This window comes from Panthera onca, chromosome F2 (genome assembly GCF_046562875.1).
Source record: "Panthera onca isolate mPanOnc1 chromosome F2, mPanOnc1 haplotype 2, whole genome shotgun sequence".
NCBI lineage: Eukaryota > Metazoa > Chordata > Mammalia > Carnivora > Felidae > Panthera > Panthera onca.
In genome coordinates, this window is record NC_138356.1 from 80,417,903 (window position 1) to 80,439,653 (window position 21,751).

The 21,751-nt window shown below is 53.8% G+C and overlaps 1 protein-coding gene across 19 annotated transcripts in view; it reads right to left on the reverse strand.

The window, feature by feature from the left end:
• Nucleotides 1–21,751, reverse strand: part of PTK2 (protein tyrosine kinase 2) — a 257,923-nt gene that overhangs the window by 15,152 nt on the left and 221,020 nt on the right. For all 19 annotated transcript variants that reach the window (XM_078441853.2, XM_078441844.2, XM_078441846.2 and 16 more), the window contains 3 exons: nucleotides 15,442–15,528; nucleotides 11,880–12,017; nucleotides 10,958–11,098 (listed from right to left, as the gene is read on the reverse strand). In XM_078441853.2, the coding sequence (XP_078297979.1) occupies nucleotides 10,958–11,098; nucleotides 11,880–12,017; nucleotides 15,442–15,528 (366 nt within the window). The remainder of the gene's footprint in view (nucleotides 1–10,957; nucleotides 11,099–11,879; nucleotides 12,018–15,441; nucleotides 15,529–21,751) is intronic.

Consider the following 21,751-nt stretch of genomic DNA (forward strand, 5'->3'; position numbering starts at 1 on the left):
CTTCAGCTCCAAAACGGGGCAGTAATAGTACCCACTGCCCAGGCATGATGGGAGGACTAATTCAATTACTACTGGCAAAGCATTAAGTCAGTAGCACAAAAGTGTCAAGTAAGATGAAGAGTTCTGTTACGTGGTGGGGCAATCTTCAAATTTCAATGGTATAAACAGTTGTTGATAAACACCTCTGTATACAAACATTGGACGAAATCCCTGATTATTTCCCTGGACAGATTTCCAAAAAAAAAACTACTGAGTCAGAGGGTTTAAACATTTGAACGGTCCTGGGTATCAGCTGCCCAAGTGCCGGGAGGTCTGGATGTCCCTCGCCAGCAGGCACACTGTGCCCTGCCACTAATGACCGCCATTTAAAACGGAGCCAATTCAATCAACAGAATACTGTATCAATCTGCCCTCCTGTCCTAAACATTAGAAATCCCTGCCTCTTCTCACTGGATGCCAGGCTCCGTGAAGGACAGAGGCCACGGCTTCTGTGTGCTTCCCGTGGGGTCTCCAGGACTTGGTAGAAGGCAGGACACATAGATGGGGAAATGAAGCATCCAACAACTGCCCTGTGAACAGTGTCCACGCCCCTGGGACAAAGCATTTAGCCTCCCGAGACCCACTCCTTGGCTGGAAAAGAGGTAGACTAATACCCACCTCCCATGGTGAATACAAGGATTACATACGTGCTTGGAACAGTAACGGGCACCATTAGACATTCAGGAAATACCTGCTGCAGGAAAGCTCCACTGAAAATGCAAGGTAGAAAGAAGCTTGTACAGACAAGGAACCTGAAGCTTAGAAGGCAGAATTATAGGCGTACCTCAGAGATACTGCAGGTTTGTTCCAGATCGCCGCAACAAAGCAAAAATCACAATAAAGTGAGTCAAATGAATTTTTGGTTCCCTAGTGGCTATAAAAGTTACGTTTATACTACACTGTAACGCATGCAATAAATAGCGTTATGTTTAAAACGCTTGAATTAAAAACTATTCTATTGCTGGGGCACCTGAGCGGCTCAGTTAGTTAAGCGCTGACTCTTGGTTTCGGCACAGGTCATCAACTCACGGTTTGTGGGTTCGAGCCCCATGACGGGCTCTGCACTGACAGCGCGGAGCCTGCTTGGGATTCTGTGCCCCTCCCCCACTCGCTATCAGATACACTTTAAAAAAAGTACTTTATTGCTAAAACATGCTAACCACATCTACTGACGCTTCCTTTCACGAACGATTTCTCTGGAGCAGGTGACGCTGTCTGACAGCATTTTACCCACAGAACTTCCTTCCCAAGTGGGGACCGTCCTCCAAGCCCTGCCGCCGCCTTACCAACTAGGGTTCTGGAATATTCTAAATCCTCTGTTGTCCTTCCAACAATCTCCACGGCATCCTTGCCAGGAGGAGCTTCCATCCCCAGAAAGCACGTTATCTGTTCCTCCCCGAGCAGCACCTCCTCGCCCGTCAGCTTTATCCTGAGACGACAGCAGTTCGGTCCCGTCTTCAGACTCCGCTCCTGATCCCGGCCCTCTGGTCCCCACCGCCTCCGCGGGGCTGTCCTCCGCGGCCGTCCTGAGCCCCTCAAAGTCCTCCACGAGGGTCGGAGCCACTTCTTCCAAACTGCTGTCGGTGTTCACGTTTCAACCTCTTCCCACAAAATCACAGGGGTCCTTCGTGGCATCTAGAACAGTGACTGCTTTCCAGAAGGTTGTCAACTTTGCGCGGATCCGTCCGAGGACTCCCTGTCTATGGAAGCTATATCCTTTTTTTTTTAAATTAAATGTTTTTTTTAAACAACATACGTATTTATTTTTTGGGACAGCGCAAGCGGGGGAGGGTCAGAGCGAGGGGGACAGAGGATCTGCGGCAGGCTCTGTGCTGGCAGATGTGGGGAGCCGACATGGGGCTTGAAATCACCAACCGCGAGGTCACGACCCGAGCCAAAGTCGGACACGCAACTGACTGAGCCCCCCAGGTGCCCCGAAGCTGTATCCTTACAAAATGTATTTCCTAAGTAAGAAGACTCGCAAGTCAAAAGTTAACTCCTGATTCGTGGGCCGCAGAACGGATGCTGTGCTAGCAGCACGAACACCACACAAATCTCCGCGTCCATCCCTCGCGGGGCTCTGGGGTGACCAGGCGCCTTGTCAGGAGCAGCAGGACTTTGAAAGGAATCTTTGTTTTCTGAGCAGAAGGCCTCGAGGGTGGGCTTCAAATACCCAGTCAAGCGTGTCGTGGACAGATGCCCACCAGCCGGGCTCTGTGGTCCCACCGCCGGGCACAGGAGGAGGACACCTAGCACCACTCCTCGGGCCCTCATTCCAGCACGGTCACTGGGCACCGGCTCCCTCTTGAAGTCACCAGCCGCGTCGGCCCCTCCCAAGAGAGCCAGCCCGTGCTCCGGGGCTGTCAAGGCAGGCGCCGACTTCTCTTGGCTGCGGAGGTCCGGGCCGGCGTCTCCCTCCAGGACCGGGCCGTCTCATCCACACCGAAAACCTGCTGCTTAGTGCAGCCGCCTTCGCTGACTATCTGAGCTCGATCTTCTGGAAAACTGGCTGCTTCGTCCCGCACTTGTAGGTTGTGGAGACGGCTTTTTTCCTGAACCCTCCGGAACCAGCCTCTGCTGGCTTACAGCTCTCCTCCCTCGGCTCCCTCGCCTCCCCCAGCCGTCGTGGAACGGACGAGAGGGAGGGCCCTGCTCCGGGCCAGGCCTTGGCTTAAGACAACGTCGTGTCTGATCTGATCTCCCATCCGACCACCCGGCTTTCTCCGCATCGGCAACGAGGCTGTTTTCCTTCCTTATCATCCGCGTGTTCACGGGAGAAGCACCTGTACTTTCCTTCAAGAGTGGCTCCTTTGCGCTCACAACTGGGTGAACGCTTTGGTGCAAGAGGCCTCACTTTCAGCCTGTCTCGGGCTTTGACGCCTTCTCACTGAGCTTAATCACTTCCAGCTTTTGATTTAAAGTGAAACACATGTGACCTTTTCCCCCACGGGGACACCCAGCGGCCACTCACTGCAGGGATATTAACCGGCCTGATGTGAGTGTCGTGTCTCAGGGAACAGGGCTGCTCGAGGACGGTGTGGTCCGTGGGGCCCCAGAACGATTACAGTCGTAACTTCAAAGATACTGATGGCAGGTCACCGCCACAGAAGTCTGAACTGCCGTGAGAATTACCAAAACGTGACCCAGACACGAAGTGAGCTAATGCTGCCGGGAAAATGGCACCAACTGACTTGCTGGACGCGGGGTCGCGTGTTCGCCTTCCATACGTGAAGAAGATGCGACAGGATGACGAACGCCCCGAGCTGCCTGAAGCAACACGAGGTGCGTGCAATCAGGCGACAAATACGTGGTTTGTTTTAACCGGAGCAAATGTATCTTTTAAAAAGTTGACTTATTTAGGTCATCTCTGTACCCAGCCTGGGCCTCGAACCCACGACCCCAAGACCAAGAGCCGCATGCTCTTCCGGCTGAGCCCACCAGGAGCCCCTGACTGTAGGAAACATTTACTTTTTTACTTAAACAAAAGCAACTTCTGTTTCTTGTGTGCTTGCACAGTTAGGTGCTGTGTCCCATGTGTTACGTGGGCATTTGGATCTCCAAACGAACCACATGAAACGACTTATTCCTGACGCACAGGAATCCCCTCACATTACACTTTCCCCAACACGGCGTTTCAGTTTCAGCCGAGAAAACCTAGCTCTATAACGCGCACTTGTGTCCACGAACAGAGGTATGTAAGCTTCTCCACGTAGCCAACAGCCTGTCTCAGAGGCGGGTGCCAGCATGGGGGACTTGAGAGAGCCAACACCGGCCGTCAGAGAGAAGCGGCCGTTCGTGCCTCTGCTCCTGGGAGAGGTGCGTGCAGAACATTCTAGATTTGAAGACGGTAATACAAAAAGAAGAAATTTATATTTGAAATCTTACAGAAATAGGTCACACACATAAACCATGTTTGGGGCTGGTTATCTGGTTATTTTCCCCATCAGGTATGCCTTCTCTCTCTCTTTAGGTATAACTTATATACACATTATACACAAGCCCAGTGCGTTTTTACAAACGTGTGCCCCCACCTAACCCAGTACCCAGATCAAGACACTGTGGACACCCAGCAGGCTCCAGTTGAGGCCGGCCTCCGCCTCGCAGAGGGGACCGATCTTCTGACCCGCAGCCAGAGAACTCACGTTCTGCACAGTGCCTCCCCTGTGTCGGGGTCATGAACGTGATCTCTGTGAGACCCGTCCCTGTGGGCGTGACGAGGGGTCTCGCCCACTGCGACCCTTGTGCAGCGTCCCACTGTGTGACCCCATCTGTTCTGCAGGAAGGGGCAGGTGGGTTACTTCCCGTTGCTGGTACCAAAAAGGACACCGGTGTGAACATTCTGTCCCCTATGGCCCCGGGCGCTGTGTCCTCACAGGCAGCAGGTGAGGGCTGAAGGCACGGTTTTAGGCTCTGGGGACGCAGCAACCACCAGCCACACCGCGGTCTCTTCTTTTGTGTGCTGTCACTGCACTGTCATCACCTCTGGAATGCAGCCAATACAAGAACACAGGAGGGGTGTGGCCTGGCCCAGCAGAAAAGGGCCAGAGGGGGTCTCGCGGCGTGTCCTTGCCCCCCCCACCCCGAACCCCTGCTTGGCGCTCCTCATGCGTAGACTGCCTGGGTCTGTATGAGGGGGACAAACAGCTCAGACATTCATTTCCTTTTTCGGAAGACAAAGTCGGCTTTATAGAGACAGGCCATTCTCGCTTTAAAATTAAACTCCTATCTTTAGCGCGGCACCGCATTAGAGGAGTACTGTGCCCGCTGTAAGGAATTCGAGACGGTGACACAGTCAGCCTGTCTTTAAGCCATGCCCAGTAGGAAAGAAAGCCCTCTGAGCAGGCTGACGAGGCTGTGGGCTCTCTCCGGCCAGCCTGTGAGGGCTCCTGCAGGCAAAGGGGCACCCCGGGAGGTCGCGGGCTGGATGGGGAGAGGGCCCACTGCCAGGAGCGAGTGCCTTAGGTCAGGGCTGGGCGGCCAGGGGCAAGCGGGATAAGGTGACGGAGCCCTGACCCCCCTGGAGTATGCAAGGAAAGGCAGCAGCCGTATTTAACGGCAGTGACCGCCCTCAATGGTGTCAGTCCTAAGAACGGAAGATTCCAGTCGACACCTGTTGATTCTCATCTATTAGAAAACGTTTGGGCGAGATTACTGGCAAAGCAACTTGGGAGTCAATCTTTCAAACAAGAATACAGCTCCTTACCCAGGGGCACAAGCTGGCCCCACAGAAGGGAGTAGGGGTGCTGTGCCTCGCATGGCCCAAGGACCTGTGAGGGTTGGGGATTTGTCACCAGGTCACGATGAGACAGAAACAGAAGGCAAGTATCTTTAAAAAATTCCAGAGCTATCTAAAATAGTAATTTTTAGGTCTGTGGGGGTTCATATAAACAAACTTGGCTCATGTTCTGCATATTAAAAGAACCTGTTTTGTCTTTTCTAGTACTTGTTTTTATTTTATTTTACAAGGGTATCAGGCCTACAACGGTTTAGGAAAAAGCCCCCAAACAGACCCTCCGTCCCTGACCACCGGAGAAGCCTGCAGTGGGCTGCCTCCTGCCCAGGGCCCCACATCCTGAGAGGAACACGCGGGCCTTGTTAGCCATCTGCTAAAAATAGTCCACTTGTGGGCGCTCTGCCAACAGCAAAAAGGAATCAAGGCTTTATTTGTAACAACAAGCAAAGCCAATACAAGCACGTTCCACTCCCAGGTGACGCTGCAGTGCTCCTTTGCAGAACCCCCACAAGTGGCTCAAATCTCCCACTCGACCTATCCTCTTAGTGTTGGGTCAGGAGAGGCCAGAAGGTGTTCTGGGACCGTCCTCGGGAGCCTGGTGTGGGCTGAGGGATACGGTCTGGGATTTCAGAGGCTCTCAGCTGCCACGGAGCACGCCCTGAGTGAGAGTGAGAAGCCCTTTGAGGAATTCACGTGTACCCCCTGCTCCTCCCACTGGATACGTGCTACATGTTTAGTCTTCAAGCCAGCCCTGGGAGAACAGTATTACCCACACTTGATAGAGCATATTACACTTATTGTACAGATAAATGAATTAAAGCAGAGAGGGTGAACAATTTATATAGGGTCATAATAACCAGGATTTTTAATTCTCATGTGGCTGACTCCAGGGTCTAGATTCTTTCTAGTATTGCCTTCTTGAAAAGGACAGTCAAGGACAGGAAAGACCATTTTCAGTTCTAATGTGCAGCGTGCTCTGTTTTCCCGCCACTGCCCGTGCCCCTGGCCCCGGGGTCCCGCTAGCCTGCCATGGCCTAAGGGCCCTGCGCTGTCTGTCCCCCTCACCCGCTGCGCTCTGGCCACTGCGGTGGTCTTTCTGTGCTCAGACATACTTGGCCCCTCCCGCCTCGCCTCGGGACCTTGCACTTGGTACGCTCTCTCCCTGGAATGTTCTTCCCATGTGTCCCCACGCTGGCCCTCCCCTCCTGTGCCGTCCTCTCTGTCACAGCGGCTGAGTGAGGAGGCTGGACCTTGAGGACAAGACGAATGCAGGGACAGCTCACAGTCTGACGGACCAGTCAGTCATCCTGGGCAGTCATCCTGTGGTAGCCACTGGCTGATTTTAAGTGTGAGAATGAGAGGGTCAGATTTTAGAAATACGGCTGTGGCTGAGGCAGGGAACGGGGACGCTGACATTTATGTCACCCCCATCTCCTTGCTTACGTGTCTCCGCCCGCTACTCCCGTTGGAAGAGGCCCCAGTCCTGGCCACGCGCTTCCCCTCACCCCTACCACCTACAATGCCCACCTGACAAACACCCCAATCAAAGATGGGGTAGGGAATATCCAACTCACCTGTGATACCAGCACTGCTTGGACCCCGTAGCCAACAGTGACAACAATAAGACATTCTCACTCATGGACGGCAATACTAAATCCTACCAGAACACTAACGAAGGATGCCAGATACTGCAAGAATGGACAGTTATGGCTCGGGGCACCTGGGGGGCTCAGTCGGTTAAGCGTCTGACACTCGACTGCCGCTCAGGTCACGATCTCATGGTTTGTGAGTTCGAGCCCCCTGTTGGGCTTTGCACCGACAGCATGGAGCCTGCCTGGTTTTCTCTCCCTCTGCCCCTCCCCGCTCATGCTCTCTGTCTCAAAATAAATAAATAAACTTAGAAAAGAAGAATGATCAGTTATGCCTTAAGTAGGGATTTAACTCTGGAATACAGGGCTAGCTCAAACCCAAGCAAAATGTCCCACATTGTGCATCACGTTACACTCCTTACAAGATTTTAGAAAAATAATGTATTTAAAATACAGAGCCAACAGTATACTTAATAGAAAAACTATTATAGACAACATCTTTAAGAATAAAAGCAGGCGGGGACCTAGTTAATATAAAAATTGGCAAGGGATGCCTCAAAAGAAATTGACGTATGTAACAAACACTGAAAATGCAGAAAGGAGATGCTTTCAACAAGTGACGTGTGTCAATTATGCCTCAAAAAATGGGGGAAAAAAAGACAGTTGTGCATGCAGAAAACCCAGGGAAATCAGTCAGAGTTCATGTGATCAATACTGGAAAACACAAGGTTAGTGTCTAAAAATGAACTGCATATGCACACAGAAAATACAGACCCAACAAATTCGGGGAAAATGAAACACCATTAGAGCAGTGGCAGGAGCTCTGAGTGGATGGGCAGTAAGTCAGTAAGGGACGCGAGACACAAAATTAAGTCATCAAAGCGGCACGGGAGAAATAAAGGGCAGGGGGAACAGGTGGCAGGGAGGCCCCGACTGAGCAGAGATGTCCTAGAACCCAGGCCGTGGGGCAGGCGAGGCGCGGTGCGGACCAGGACCCCGGGGGGCATCTCGTACAGCCTCAGAGATGGGCTCTGAACGGAATCTGGGAGCCATGTGGGGTCTGAGATGTCCGACGCGTGGGTGTGGGTTACACGGACTCACACACTTAACAGAGCTCGGCCGGCTGCACACTCAAGGTCTGCTCATTGTACGTGCATGGTCTCAATGCCGAGAAAAAGCCCACAACTCACCAGCCGGGTACTGAGCCTCGTATATAAACACGTGAAACCGCTCAGAAGACTGAGCGGTGAACCCGTTAGCTGCTTCCCACTCCCTAAGCTTCGGTCACATCCAGCGTGGGTGGGGGGCTTCTGAGAACAGTCTCCTGAGTGGTGTTGTTACTCATGCTCCTTCCTTCTGCCTGGAAGGGATTTCCTGAGCTTGTCTGCCTTGCAAATTCCAACGGATCTTTCACCTTGGCTCAACACATCCGGGCTCTGGCACTGTCCCTGACCCCTCCAAGCACCCATGGGCTCCTGGTGCTCCCCCGCCGCACCCCAGCAGAGCAGCACGGGCCGGCACTCTGCAACCCTGAGCAAACCTTTGCTCACTCGCGGTCAGTCATGCATGAGCTGGTGGTACTTACATTCAGCAGCTCTAGTTCGGAGAATCGGTAATAGTGACTTTTTTTTTTAAATTTTTTTTTTTTTTCAACGTTTTTTATTTTTGGGACAGAGAGAGACAGAGCATGAACAGGGGAGGGGCAGAGAGAGAGGGAGACACAGAATCGGAAACAGGCTCCAGGCTCCGAGCCATCAGCCCAGAGCCTGACGCGGGGCTCGAACTCACGGACCGCGAGACCGTGACCTGGCTGAAGTCGGACGCTTAACCGACTACGCCACCCAGGCGCCCCAGTGACTTTTTATTTATTTATTTATTCTTATTTATTTTTGAGACAGACAGAGACAGAGCATGAGCAGGGGAGGGGCAGAGAGAAAGGGAGACACAGAATCGGAAACAGGCTCCAGGCTCCGAGCTGTCAGCACAGAGAGCCTGAGGCGGGGCTCGAACTCACGGAATGTGAGATCATGACCTGAGCTGAAGTCGGACGCTCAACCGACTGAGCCACCCAGGAGCCCCAACAGTGACTTTTTAAAATACAAATCAATGCAAGAAAATATTCTGTCTGGGCAAAAGTATAAGATGGGCTAGGGAACGGCCGTTCTTGGAGCCCACTCCATATCCAGATTTCCGCACTAAACGATCACCACTGTCTGCAGCTTGCCTCTTATCAAGATATGCTTTAACTTAAATAATTTAGATTTTTGACAGCACGAAACTTCTGTTCAAAAGTAAACGCAGCACGAGACTTCTGTTCAAAAGTAAACGCGTCACCTTACCTATCAATGTTTCCTATAGCTCGCTGTAAACGTACGTACAGAAGAGCGCCCGGCAAGTGTAGTGTTAAAACTCCCCCCAGCACGACGCGCCCTCGCATGCGCTGAGGCCACACGACAAAGCAGCTGGACCGACCCTGCAGCAGGGTTCTGGACTGAATCCAGGTTCAGCCACACGTTAGCTGGGTGACCTCGGGAAACCCCGTAAAACGGGGGTGTCACAGGGAGGGTTCACTTCCTTTATCCTCGGTTCCAAAATCTAACAAGCACTGAAAACTGGTAATTTTTTTTTCTTTTGCATTTGAAGCAAGCGAATTTCATGGCACAACGTGACCTGAATGGACGTGAACTCTGTACCTACTGCTGTTAACATGAACATCCGTGTTTTGCTGTTTACCCCTGGGATGCCCCTGGAACACTACATAAACCCACGGCACGTGCACCACACCACATTAGCTTTCTCTGGTGCAACAATACTGGATTCTGAAAAACACAAAACCTTCCAGAATTTCGATTAAAGGATTCCGGACCCCTCTCCTCCTCGGGGGGGGCTGGCCAGACTGGACTCCCCACACGAGAAATGCGTCGGGTGGCGGCAGCACGTGGGAGACGTCGCGTACAACCTGAGGGGCCCGACTGTGCCAACGGTGCGTGCTGAGGAACACCGCCTTCGTCCCGACCGGCAGCGGCGGAGCGTGGAGCGCGCGTGACGTCTCCGGGCCCCCTGAGCTCTCCGAGGCGGCAGGCGTGCTGAGGGCAGCCCCAGTACGTCCTGTGCTCAGGGCACTGGCCGCTCCGGCAGTGAAAACGGGCTTCCCTGAACCTGAGTGTGCGGGCTGCTCTAACTGTGAACTACGGGTTCAAAGAAACGAAAGCCACGTAGAAACGATGTCGACGAACGCTGCGCAACACAGACTAAGGTCACTGTCTCATGACACCGTTACTCGGCGATTAAAAGCGTCAGTGCCTGGAAGACAGGAAGTGATGTGAGAACCGCACCTCCCACCACCCCGCCCCTTGTTGGTGTCTGGTCTCTCGGCCTACAGTCGAACAGCGTCTTGGCTTCAGGGAGCGTTTACTTGATCAAAGCACGAGGGACCGGCTGTGCCCTGCCCAGGAGACGTACGGAGTCGAGAATCTGTGCCCGCAGTCCTGGCTCTGCTCAGCCATCCTTTTCAGGCCGCTCCAGGAAGACGGAACCAGCCGTGCAGGGGACGGGGGAATGGGCTCTGAGGCTGAGGGCACAGGAGTGCGTGGCATGGGGCCCCGAGTCCGAAGGGCCCTTGTGTCAAGGGACACACAGACACCGCTCTGCCTTTCCACTTCCTCTCTGCCCCAGGAGACATCTGAGGTGGCTGTCACTCGGGCTGTCCAGACACATGGGGGGGGGGGGGCAGTCGGTATGTGTCGGAGCACGAGAGGAGAGGAACGGGGCAGGCAAGGCCTGGGTCCTCGGCTGTCCGGTCACACGTCCTGCAGCAGCAAAATGCAGGCTCTTACGTGCGAGCTGACACTTAAGGGGGAGCTGCTTCTGCGAAAAACACAGGGATGCTAACACCTCCGAGCCCACAATGCCACCAGCAACATCTCAGAAACCTGGTGGAAAAGGGAATCCAAGAAGAGGAAATGACCCACTGCTGCCGGCGTTAGGGGCCAGATGTGAGACAAACTCTCTGGTTTTGAAAAGGATGAACCTTTCCGATCGTCTGCAGCACAGCAGACCGTGCCAGCGCGTCACAAGCGGAGGGGGTCCCAATTACCAGGATGACCAGGAATCTCTCCTCTTTCTCGAGCCAGCGCTGGTCCTCCTCCATTTCCTGCTGCTGCCGGATCAGCCGCTCTTCCACCAGCTGGGTGGGCAGCACCTGCCCGATCCCGCGCAGGTCCAGGGCCGCAGAGTCCTGGCGGGAGGGAAATACAACAGCGCATCCACTCTCAGGGGCCTACTGAGGATAGTTTTGCTGTTTTCTGTGTCTTTCCAAAGGAAATGAAGCAGAACGGCAAGGGCGGTGGAAAGAGGGCCTCTCACACTCCGCTCACGGGAGCGACTTTCCCAGAGGCGGCTCGTCACCTCCTACCGAGCATCTTTGCCAAGTACAAGGTCGTTCAGCCCACAGCTCCACCTGCAGGGATTTATTCTAGAGAAACAATCCAAGGAACGTGCAGAGAATACATCACTGGTTACGGTGAAGGAGTGAAAACAGTCTGGAGGTGGACCAGAAGGAGGGTTAAACTCCGTGCACACGCTGCGGCGAACCGAGCAATTGTTAAACACGCTCACTCCAAGGACGAGGGCACGGGCAGTGACCACAGGCGTTCTGGGAGTCCAAGAAACAACATTTACTATCACAGGAGCGGTTCTTGGTTTACCGGGCAAATCTGGTGAAAGTTACCATGGCCCACAGAGCGGCAGGCTCTGTCGCCCTGCCCTGCTCCTTCCGGGGACGTGCCTCCCGCACACGCTCATTACGCTCAGGCTGGTGCGCCGCCTTTCAGACGGGCGGGCTGATGGTGGCGGCATCTCTTGGTTTCAGTGAAAGGACTCACAGAGCTAGGAAGCACTGGGGCACATGGAGCACCTTGGTGTTCGAATGAGGTCACCGAAATCAACAACTCTCAGGATTCAGAAATAGAAGGTACTTTGGGCAAAGCTTCATGCTAACACACGAACATCCAGCTTACCTCCACGTTGGGCTGCCACATCGATATCTCCTGTGGTCTGTGATTCCATGAGTCCGTCTGGTCCAAAAGAGATGCCTGACCCGGGTAGATGCTGCCAGCCGTGGCTGTGACCCCATGTGAACCAGGATAGCCAGACACCTGCGAATGGGAGGCAGCGGGGGTCACACTCCTGCACAGCTGTGCCCTCCACACGCAGGCCAGCGGCTAAGATGACAAAGAACACCGTGGAAACGCAACAGTGGTGCCCGAGACATCCACGTCCGGATCCCCGGAACCCGGGGCTGTGCCCCCTCACGTGGCAAAGGGACTTCACACACGGGATTGTAAATGAGGAGACTTGAGACGCGGCGGTCACCCTGGATTATCCGAGCGGATCTAACGGGAGAAGCAGGTTCCTGACAAGGGCCAAGGGGGGCCGAAGGGGAGAGAAGGGGAGATGTGGCTACTGAAACGTGCTCAGAGAGGTACGGCAGGGCCGGTTCTGAAGGCTGGGGAAGGGCTCACTGGCCAAGTGAAGCAGGGGGCCTCCGGACGCTGGTCAAGGCAAGGCAATGGATTCTCAACTAAAGCCCCAAAAAGGCAATCCATGAAGGCCGCATTGAGAGCTAAAGCGAACACACCAGCAAGTTGGAAATTATTTCCCGTGCCATTCTGCAGCCTCGATGCCAAAGCAACAGGGACCACGGTCACGGCTCTGTGGCACTGCTCCCGAACGCTCTTCTCTAATGAGCTAAAGCTGGCGGTGAGCGAAGCCCGGCCCCGTGTCCCCGCAGCGGTGGCCATGGTAGAGACAAGGCGCTCAGGTGCACGTGCAGAAAGAGTTCAGGGCAGAAGGAAAACGAGAGGGTTGTTTATGTGGTTCCCTCCCTCAGTCACGAGAAAAAGAGGGGACGGAAGCAGCATTTGTTTCCATAACTCACTAGGCGAGTACTGTGTGGCCAGAGTCGTCAGTTAATTCTTCAATGAGATAAAGCACAGCCAAACCCGTATTTCCAAACATCAACACGTTCTTGAACAAAGATTTCGTGCATCGGTTAGGTCTCCAGGCATGGATTTATCCCCAAATTGCATACTGACAATAAACTTTCAAATAAGGTGTATGGATAGTTCTCATAGTTTACTTAAAGGAAAATATTTTTTTAAACATTTGTTTTTTGAGAGAGAGAGAGAGAGTGAGCAGGAGAGGGGCAGAGCGAGGGGGGACAGAAGATCTGCCCCGACAGCATGGAGCCCAACGCGGGGCCTGAACTCATGAACCGCGAGATCATGACCTGAGCCAAAGTTGGACACTCAACCAACTGAGCCCCCCCGGGCTCCCCCTTGAATGAAAATATTTTAACAAAAAAAATTCCACTAAAATAAAGTGTCCTATCGCTATTTTTGGTCAGAAGGGACACACTACTGCCAGAGAACTTTCAGGAATTTGCACAGATTTCAAGTGTTCTGTGGCAGCCACACAGCGGAGTGACAGGATCCAGTGAACATTTTAGGCCAAGAAGGAACGTGAGACAGCGGCAGGCAATGGCCCGCTGCTGTTCCCATTTGCAGGATAAAGAAACCTGGCGCCTGGTGGAGGTGAATCGTTCATTTCTTCAGTGAAAATAGGAGTATTTTAATTTCTCTGCCGAATCTTTCCTCTGTTCTATACACGCCTGTAGGCACTTCAAGTGGAGGCCAGTCTCCGTCCTCATGGGCTCCCACTCCACGGGGCGGCAGCCACTGACCAACGGGCACCAGAGCCCCAGGTCGTGAAAGCTGCACAGACCGGTGCCCTGACCGCACGCTCTCTCGGTCTCGTCAGCGGATGTGGCCGCGTTTTCTCTCAAGAAGCCTGGGGTCCGGTGCCTGCCCGGGGCCCGGCTTCCCTCCTTGGGCCACCCACACCCCTCCGGCTGCTCTGAGCACCACCCTAGGTCCGGGCTCCGGCTCTTCAGCCGTGATGAGTCACGGCCAGGCAAGCTGTAACCCACACTTCCGGCGACCGAGGGGCCCAAGAGCGCCTCCCTCGAGGGCGGAGGGCACGGGGACAGTCAGTCACCGCCAGCCTGCGGAATGAGGAGCTGCCCCGGAGGACCCGATGGTTCACCCTCCCCTGGCAAGCGGGGGTCTCAGGACAGGGTCTCCCAAAACAGGGCTGCCAGTCCTGTACCAGAGCTCCTGGGGGTGCCTGGTCACGATGGAATACTGCCGGGCCCCCTTCAGAATTAGTACGCGGGGGTCCGGAGGCAGTCAGCCAGGCAAAGGGCCGCCGCGTGTCCACTTTTCGCGTTCTGTCTAGCAACATCCTTCTAGCTCGGAATGGCCTGCACTCACCCGGCAGCCCAGCACCGCACAGGGAAGAGTGTTGTGTTGTCCATACTGACCCAAGAGGCCTGGCTTTAAATAGAGTTGAGAGGCACGTAAAGGAATAAAAGTGCTTTCATCTGAGTGAAGGAGGCACAGTAAGCGGGCTTCTGTTTGCTCCCTGACACACGGGTAACTCAGGGGAGACGGCAGTTAAGGGAAGTTCTCCCTCCCCAGACAGACACTCGAGGACCACCCGCTGTTTGTTTAAGCGTCTGAGTCCTTCTCCGGTCAAGCACTTTCTGTTAGAGACCGGGTGTCACGGCTCACCCAGCCAGCCAGCTATGCAGTCGCCTCAGAGGCGCGGCAACGGCAAAGCCACAGCCGATACCAATTATAAGAGGGGGTTTTATTTCCCAGAAGCGATTTGGCCCGCTACCCAAATAACATCACTACGGGTAAACAATCTGTGGAATAGTCCCCAGCACTACAAAGGAGTGAATTAGCGACACCCTCATCAGGACGTCAACGCACAGACATCACACCCAGTCAGAGCAGCTGAGCACGGGGGACGAGCACACCCTGTCTGGTCGTTTATCTGAAAGCCAAGGACACGCCACGCCAACCTCTCCTCACAGTCAGAGGGTGGCTGCACCGGGCAGCGGGCGACACGGGGAAGGGGAGGGGACCCTCCAGGCTTACAGAAGCTTTCTCCAGCCGGTGTGGCGCGGGGAGCACGGTGTCCACTTCGGTCAGAACTGGGTCGAGTATACCTCCACAGGACAAATACCCTTCCCTCAGAAACAGAAACATTACTGACTTTGCTTCTGGTCCTTTCCTTTCGAGGACAGTCTTCCCCAATTTGCGTAAGCTACTTATTAGCCTGGAAGTCTGACAAGCTTTCCACACCTGTCCATATGGCATCTGTCCAGTTCGCAAGGTACAATCGAATGTTGTTTTTGCCTTCCAGAAAAACCGCCCAGGTCATCACTACCTCTGCGCAGTAGGAGCCGCTGGGTTCGCCTGCGCCTCCCCGAACAGAGGAAGGCGATGGGGCTGAGGACATGGCACGGGACAGCCGCCCAGCTGTGTGAAGGCCACCCTCTGGGCGTCAACACGCCATCCACTTACAGCTACTAGTCAGAGTACTTCCTCAGTTCTCTGCGTGCCAAATCACTCGTAAGTACAGAAATGAAAAAATGAATACGTGTGACGCACCTCCCCACCCCAAACGTGAAGAAGAATGCATCTCACATCTGTCACGACTGGCAAATCATACCTGGTAATGATTGGTCTGTACCATGTGCTGGGGACTGGGATAAAATCCTTCGCTGGACCGCGGACTGGGGTAACCAGGTCTGCTGGGCTGTGAACAAATCAAGAGAGTGTCGTATGAATGAGTGTTTTGATAATTCTGTTAAGTCTATGTTTCACTGAAAAGAACAGAAAAAGGTGTTTCTCCAAAACGCTTCCATTGGAAAGAATGATCAAGGGTGTCAAGGCACTTCCGCGGGGGAAGCAGCCTGTCCCAGCGACGTCTGGGGCACAGGATACCGCCACGTGACACAACAAAGCCGCACCCCTTCCTCACGATACACACAAAGATGAGCTCAAAACCGATCGTGGATCTACACGGAAGCGGCAAAACTGCAACACTCAGGGGAGAACAGGCATCTCTGTGACCTGGGTGAGGCAACCGTTCCCTCGATACGACACCAGAAGCTCAATCGAGAGTGAAGAAAGATAACCCGCGCTTCGCCAGAATTAAAAGCTCTCGTGTTGCAAGTGAGGCCGCCGAGATAGAGAAAGAGAGCCCATGGAGTCTAAGAAAATACGGGCTGATCACTGAGGAGACAGACCCAGCAAACACAAAGAACGCTTGTAACTCAACGATGAAACGACTATCTGGCTGAACATGGGCAAAGGGCGTGGGGCCCCAGGGAGATCCACCGGTGGCCAGGAAGACCCGGCACCCAGGAGACGCACGTCAGGTGGCTCTCCGAGCAGGAGCCGAGCCCGTGCTCCTTCCGCTCTGCTGCTTCCCGGCTGCGTGACTGTGGGCGGGTGAGGGAGCCCACTGGCTTCTGCATCTATCGAACAGGAATCCAGCTAGAGGGACGGTGAAGTCACTCCCAGCTCTAGAATTCTCAGTCTGTCTGTGGCATACATGAATTCAAAGTTCATAGCAAAAGTGGTTTAGCCTGAAATAGAAGATAAGCCCATGAAATCTTCTAACCCTGAGGGACTGAACGGAGGACAAACCCGCTGCTCTCCAGCCAAATGAAGACCAGAATAAAAGCAGGTGGACTCAGGTACCAGCAAAGCCCAGGGGAGGAAAGAAACGCCTCGGAGTCTGCGTCTCCTCCCGAGGACGCACGTGCTCCTGCAGGAGCACACGCTTTGCTTGGCTTCTGGGTGTCTAGGACCCTCTCATCACCCCACAGCTCTGCTCACACGGCCCACTGCCCGGATGCCTGCTGCCTCAGCCTGGGAAGCTCCACCCCAACTTCTGAGTCTTCCACGGTGATTCCGTGCAACCTCCTGATTTCTCCCACAGACGTGACATCTCAGTCCTCGGCTCTCCTCCGTCACGCGATTCAAATCCTGACTGGGATTGCGGCTACCTCTGTACCTGCCCAAGCCCTGCTACTGTGGGGCCGTGAAACCTCTGCGGGTGGGGGTGCCTGGGTGGCTCAGTCGGTTAGGAGTCCGACTTCGGCTCAGGTCACGATCTTGTAGCTTGTGAGTTCGAGCCCCGCGTCGGGCTCTGTGCTGACGGCTCGGAGCCTGGAGCCTGCTTCGGATTCTGTGTGTCCCTCTCTCTTCGCCCCTCCCCCACTCACGCTCTGTCTCTGTCTCTCTCTCAAAAATAAAGATTAAAAAAAAAAAAAAATCTCTGCGGGTGGAAATGCTCCCTTAGCCCATGAGCCTGCATTTCAGTGGCCCAGATGCGGTTTACCCCAAACTTAACCGAATAGGAGGATGGATCCCTGAGATCCCCGGAAGCAGGCAAGGGACATCAAGGGGGTGTCACAGGCTTTACTCTGTGTTCTACGGTGGCATTTTCTGTGTTCCATGACGCCTGAGGGACTACTCTTCAGATTTATATTTTTAAAGATTTCATTTGAACAAGTAGTGAAAGAGAGGTAAAAAGAAAACAGTTCCATTATCTCTGTTCTATGACATTGGACCGGCAACACTCGTTTTTTTTTTTTTTTAAGTTTATTTTTGAGAGAGAGAAAGCACAAGTGGGGAGGGGCAGAGAGGGAGGGGGGAGAGAGATTCCCAAGCAGGATCTGTACTGTCCGTGTGGAGCCTGGTGTGGGGCTCGAACCCACGAACCACGAGACCACGACCCGAGCCATGGCTTCACCGACTGAGCCACGCAGGCGCCCGCAACACTCATTTCAAAGGTATGTGTTAACATGTATGCACCGCCATGGCGGTGTGGACTCCTGGAGTCCAAGCACGGGAGGAGGCAGAATCAGGACAGTAAGCGGCTCTCTGATGGTCGTACAGTTGTGTCCCGTGGCTTGAGTCCTGGAGGTCGCATGTAAGTAACAGGCAAAAATAACAACTTTTCCTCAGTGTGGCCGTGTGCACCGAGCTGACGTGCTTTCCGTACGAGTTGACAGTTGGAGGGGCAATGTCACCGGCGGTATTTTCACCCTTTTTCAGAGGATAAAGCCGCGGCTCAGACAACTCCGTCAACGTGAAGAGGCTGCACCGTCCATGCGGGCAGACGTGCTCGACCCCCAAATCCGCTGTGCAGTGACGCCGCCCTGTGGCAAGTGTGCTTGAGCTCGACAAATAAAACGGAAAATACAGAAGGAACTGATGAGGGGCCGGCAAAGTCACCACACAACGTCCCACAGGGACTCAAATACCTGAGTGGGTAACAAAAGAGAGCACTTGCAAGGTTCCGTTTCAAAATAAAACAACAGGGAAAAAGATGAAAACGGGCTTTATGGCAGACAAGACGATCGTGAAACCGAATTCCGCGAACCCGCGACATGGAGAGCGCGTGTCCCGTCAGACTGCTGTTCGTGTTCCCTATGAGCAGGACGCCAGCATGGCGGGGGGCGGGGGTGCGGGCTGTGGTCAGGGCCGTTCACCTCTGCGCCGCCACGTTCCCGACGGGGTCACGGGGGCGGGGCTGTCGTGGGGACTGACGTCCAGTTCTTGGAGGACGGCTTCCACGCGAGCGCCTCGGAACTACGATTCGGCAGGTTACTCTGTCTCCTTCTCTAAGACACACACTCGGATTTTAAGGTTTTTAGAAAAGCAAACCGTGGAGCTGCAGGAGATGCTGCTCAAGTCTGGCCACGTGAGGCGGGGGAGGAAAAGCCAACACACCCTAAACCGGCGGTTCTCAGTCGGGTGGCAGTGTTCCTGCAGGCGTCCAGGGCACCCGCGAGGGCGCCGGGCTGAGCCCGACGGCACCGGGGGTCAGAACGACAGGACCCGCTCTCCTTTCAGGCACCTCGCTCGGCCTTACATAGGTCAACAGCAACGGTCCTGCTATCTGAACCCAAACAACACGGGGCACGGCTTCCCACACACTGAACCTACTGGAACAGCGGCTACTGTGCACGCTGACGCGCCATTTTGTTTTGTTTGAACTTGTACCAGGATTTTTCGCCCTTCCAGAAAATCGCATCGCCACGACCAGCGCGTTCACGCGTGGTTGGGGCCGTGGGCTCTGCAGGCCTAGCGGCTGTCTGTACCCGTGGTGTGCCCACGCAGGCAAGCGCTTGACCGTCTCACCGCTCCCGAGTGTCTCCTACAGGCGTGTGCATGACGTTGTAGTTTCCTTCTATAGTTAGCAGTCTCCCGGAAGAACCGGCGTGTTGCAATTAGGAAGGCGTTTTATTACCCACGTATCCCACCTCAGGGTTAGCAGTAGGGCATCCCAAAATGCTTCTTATGTAAGCGGAATGCTTGCTGCGTCCTGTTCGGGCTGAGAAACGCTGCTGAGACAGCCACTCTCAAACACTCTCTTCAGGACCCCTTTATATTTTCAAAGATTACCAAGGACTCCAAGAGCTCTTCTTCATCTGGAATGTATCTACTAATATTTACACCAGGAGAGATGAAAACACACACTTAAAAATAACAACAAACTGGGGCACCTGGGTGGCTCAGTCAGGTAAACGTCCGACTTCGGGTCGGGTCATGATCTCATGGTTCGTGAGCACCGAGTCAGGCTCTGTGCTGATAGCACGAAACCTGCTTCGGATCATCTGTCTCCCCCTCTTTGCCGCTGCCCTGCTTGCTCTCTCCCTCATTCTCTCTCTCTCTCTCTCTCTCTCTCTCAAGAAACGACAACAACAAACTAATTACATGTTAAAAAAGTATCTATTTTTTCAAAACTAAAAAAAAAAATCAGGGAGCAGAGGGGCACCTGTTACACGTATGTAGACAAATTCCTTCAACGTTCGGCTTCACAGAAGGAAGCCTCTCTGCTCTGTGTGCTGTGCTGTTTCGCTGACCGTAGCACACAGGGAACGCCCAGCCTCACGCAGCAGTAGAGCTGGAGAGGAGACAAGCGTGCTAACAGTTTCTCAGCACAGCTGTGGGTACTGTTTGTCGGTGTTGCCCCCAAACAACAAGCGGCAGTTTCTTAAGAGTGACTTTTGCGACGTGGACTCTGAAACGTATCGTCTGTTGGAATCCATCGCTCCGTCCTGTACTGCGAACGCATCGTCCGCCTGCCCGCGTGTGATCCTGTGATACCCTGCAGCGGTCACCTGGAAGCCGGGAGGCCCCGAGTCCCGTGGACCTGTGCGCTGCCGACCCACTTCAGCATACGTACGGAGAAAGTCGTGTTTGTTCATACCGCTCTGAGCTCATCCCAAAAGCCTCAGAATTCCGACGCTCTCAGGTCACGGTGATGGGGGTAAGTTTCTCAAAATTCTAATTTTTGCTCGAAGACTCAACACTATCATTTGTTCTTGATGACACAGTCTTGCTTCGCTCCTTGAGAAAGCACCTACCGAATGCATGACTCTGACCAACCACAGCGTCTGCCCACTCCTTTTTCAAGAAACACTGGTCTTCCACGGGGAAAGCGGTCAGTTCCGCAGGCCAGCCGCACAGCAAGAGTCTTCCGGTACTTCCTGTTTCCTCCCTCGGAGGACGCGTGACCGCTTCGCCGGGGTCATTCCGCGGCACCCCGGCGTCGCTCTGGCACAGGTGGCGAAGAACCGGTGATGACCAGCTCGGTCTGGCACTGCCGCCCTGGCGTGCGTCGCGGGGACGGCCGCTTGGTCCGCAGTTACGTCTGCAGCAGGACTGCCAATGCCGGCGGAGTGGACGAGGCCAGGGACACGTGAGCATTACTATGAAATGGGTGTTGCTCCCACGGCCCTCTGAAATGGTCTTGGACCCGCAGATCCAAGAAATACATTTTTAAAACCGCAGAGAAAGATATTTTTAGCCGGAGGCTTTCCCATGAACCGACGGGGATGTGCAGGACAAATCACCGAAATGAAATGAACCCGGAGCGGGGCTCCCCGGGCTGCATTCCTCACGGGCAAACTTCTCTGAAGATTATTTTGTGTCCAAACATTGGTATTAAATATTGATGAAGAAACTGATAACAATTTTTGATAATCAGCTTTGTGGTTACGGTGCCTTTGCCATTAAGTACAATTAAGCTTTCAATTTTGAATCTGGAACGTGGGAGAGAAAAATGTTTCCCTTTAAAAAACTAATTAGGCTACGTGACAAATGTTATTAGTACACAATGTTCATCTACAAAAGCCCGAGATCCTACATGAACTGAAGAGGTTTAAGTGGAATTTATTGTCCGAAAACAGCACAGGCAGAACTATAACAACTGATGAGGCTCCAGACTTCCCGCTAAACCGGGTGGAGGGACAGGAGGTGACGCTGGGCTAGCGGGCTGGCCTCTCGGAGACAAGGGACTCAGCTGCACGCCTGTCAAATGCAGGGGCCATAAAGCAGAGTTCGATTCCACGGATCACTGTGGAGAAGGGAAAACTGTGCCCAGACCTGATTCTGGCTGGCAAGGGAGCCGGGTAATGAGTGTGTCTGTTCATGTTCATTGAGCGTCTGTAGGTTTATACTAGCGTTGGCGAGTTTCTAGCCATGAAAACGTTTAATCCAGGGCTTGCCAACCTTTTCCTCAAAGTGTCAAAGAGCGAATGTATCAACCTGTGCAGCCACAGTGATGGGGCTGCAGGCTGAAACCAGCCAGGGACAGCACACCAGTGAAGCATGCAGCTCATTCCAGTCAAACTCCAGCGACAACAACAGGCAGTGGGTTACGAGGTGCTGACCCGATCTCCCATCAGAGAGAAGAGCCTCAAAATAGGCACTCTGAAAATGTCTCGAAACCAGAAAGAAAGGCCTTTGTACTCTAAAACAGAAAAAGCCTAACCTCAGACTACACCTTCCAAAATTCAGCCACACGAGCATTATTAAACCAACATTCTACAGACCGAGCTACAGGAAAACGTTGAGACGGACAAAGTTTCTTCATTCTGTGGAGTTTTGGGGGAGCGCTACGAGATCTGGGGCTCACCGCCAGGTTCGCACAGCACCTGACGCCTCCGTGACTCCAT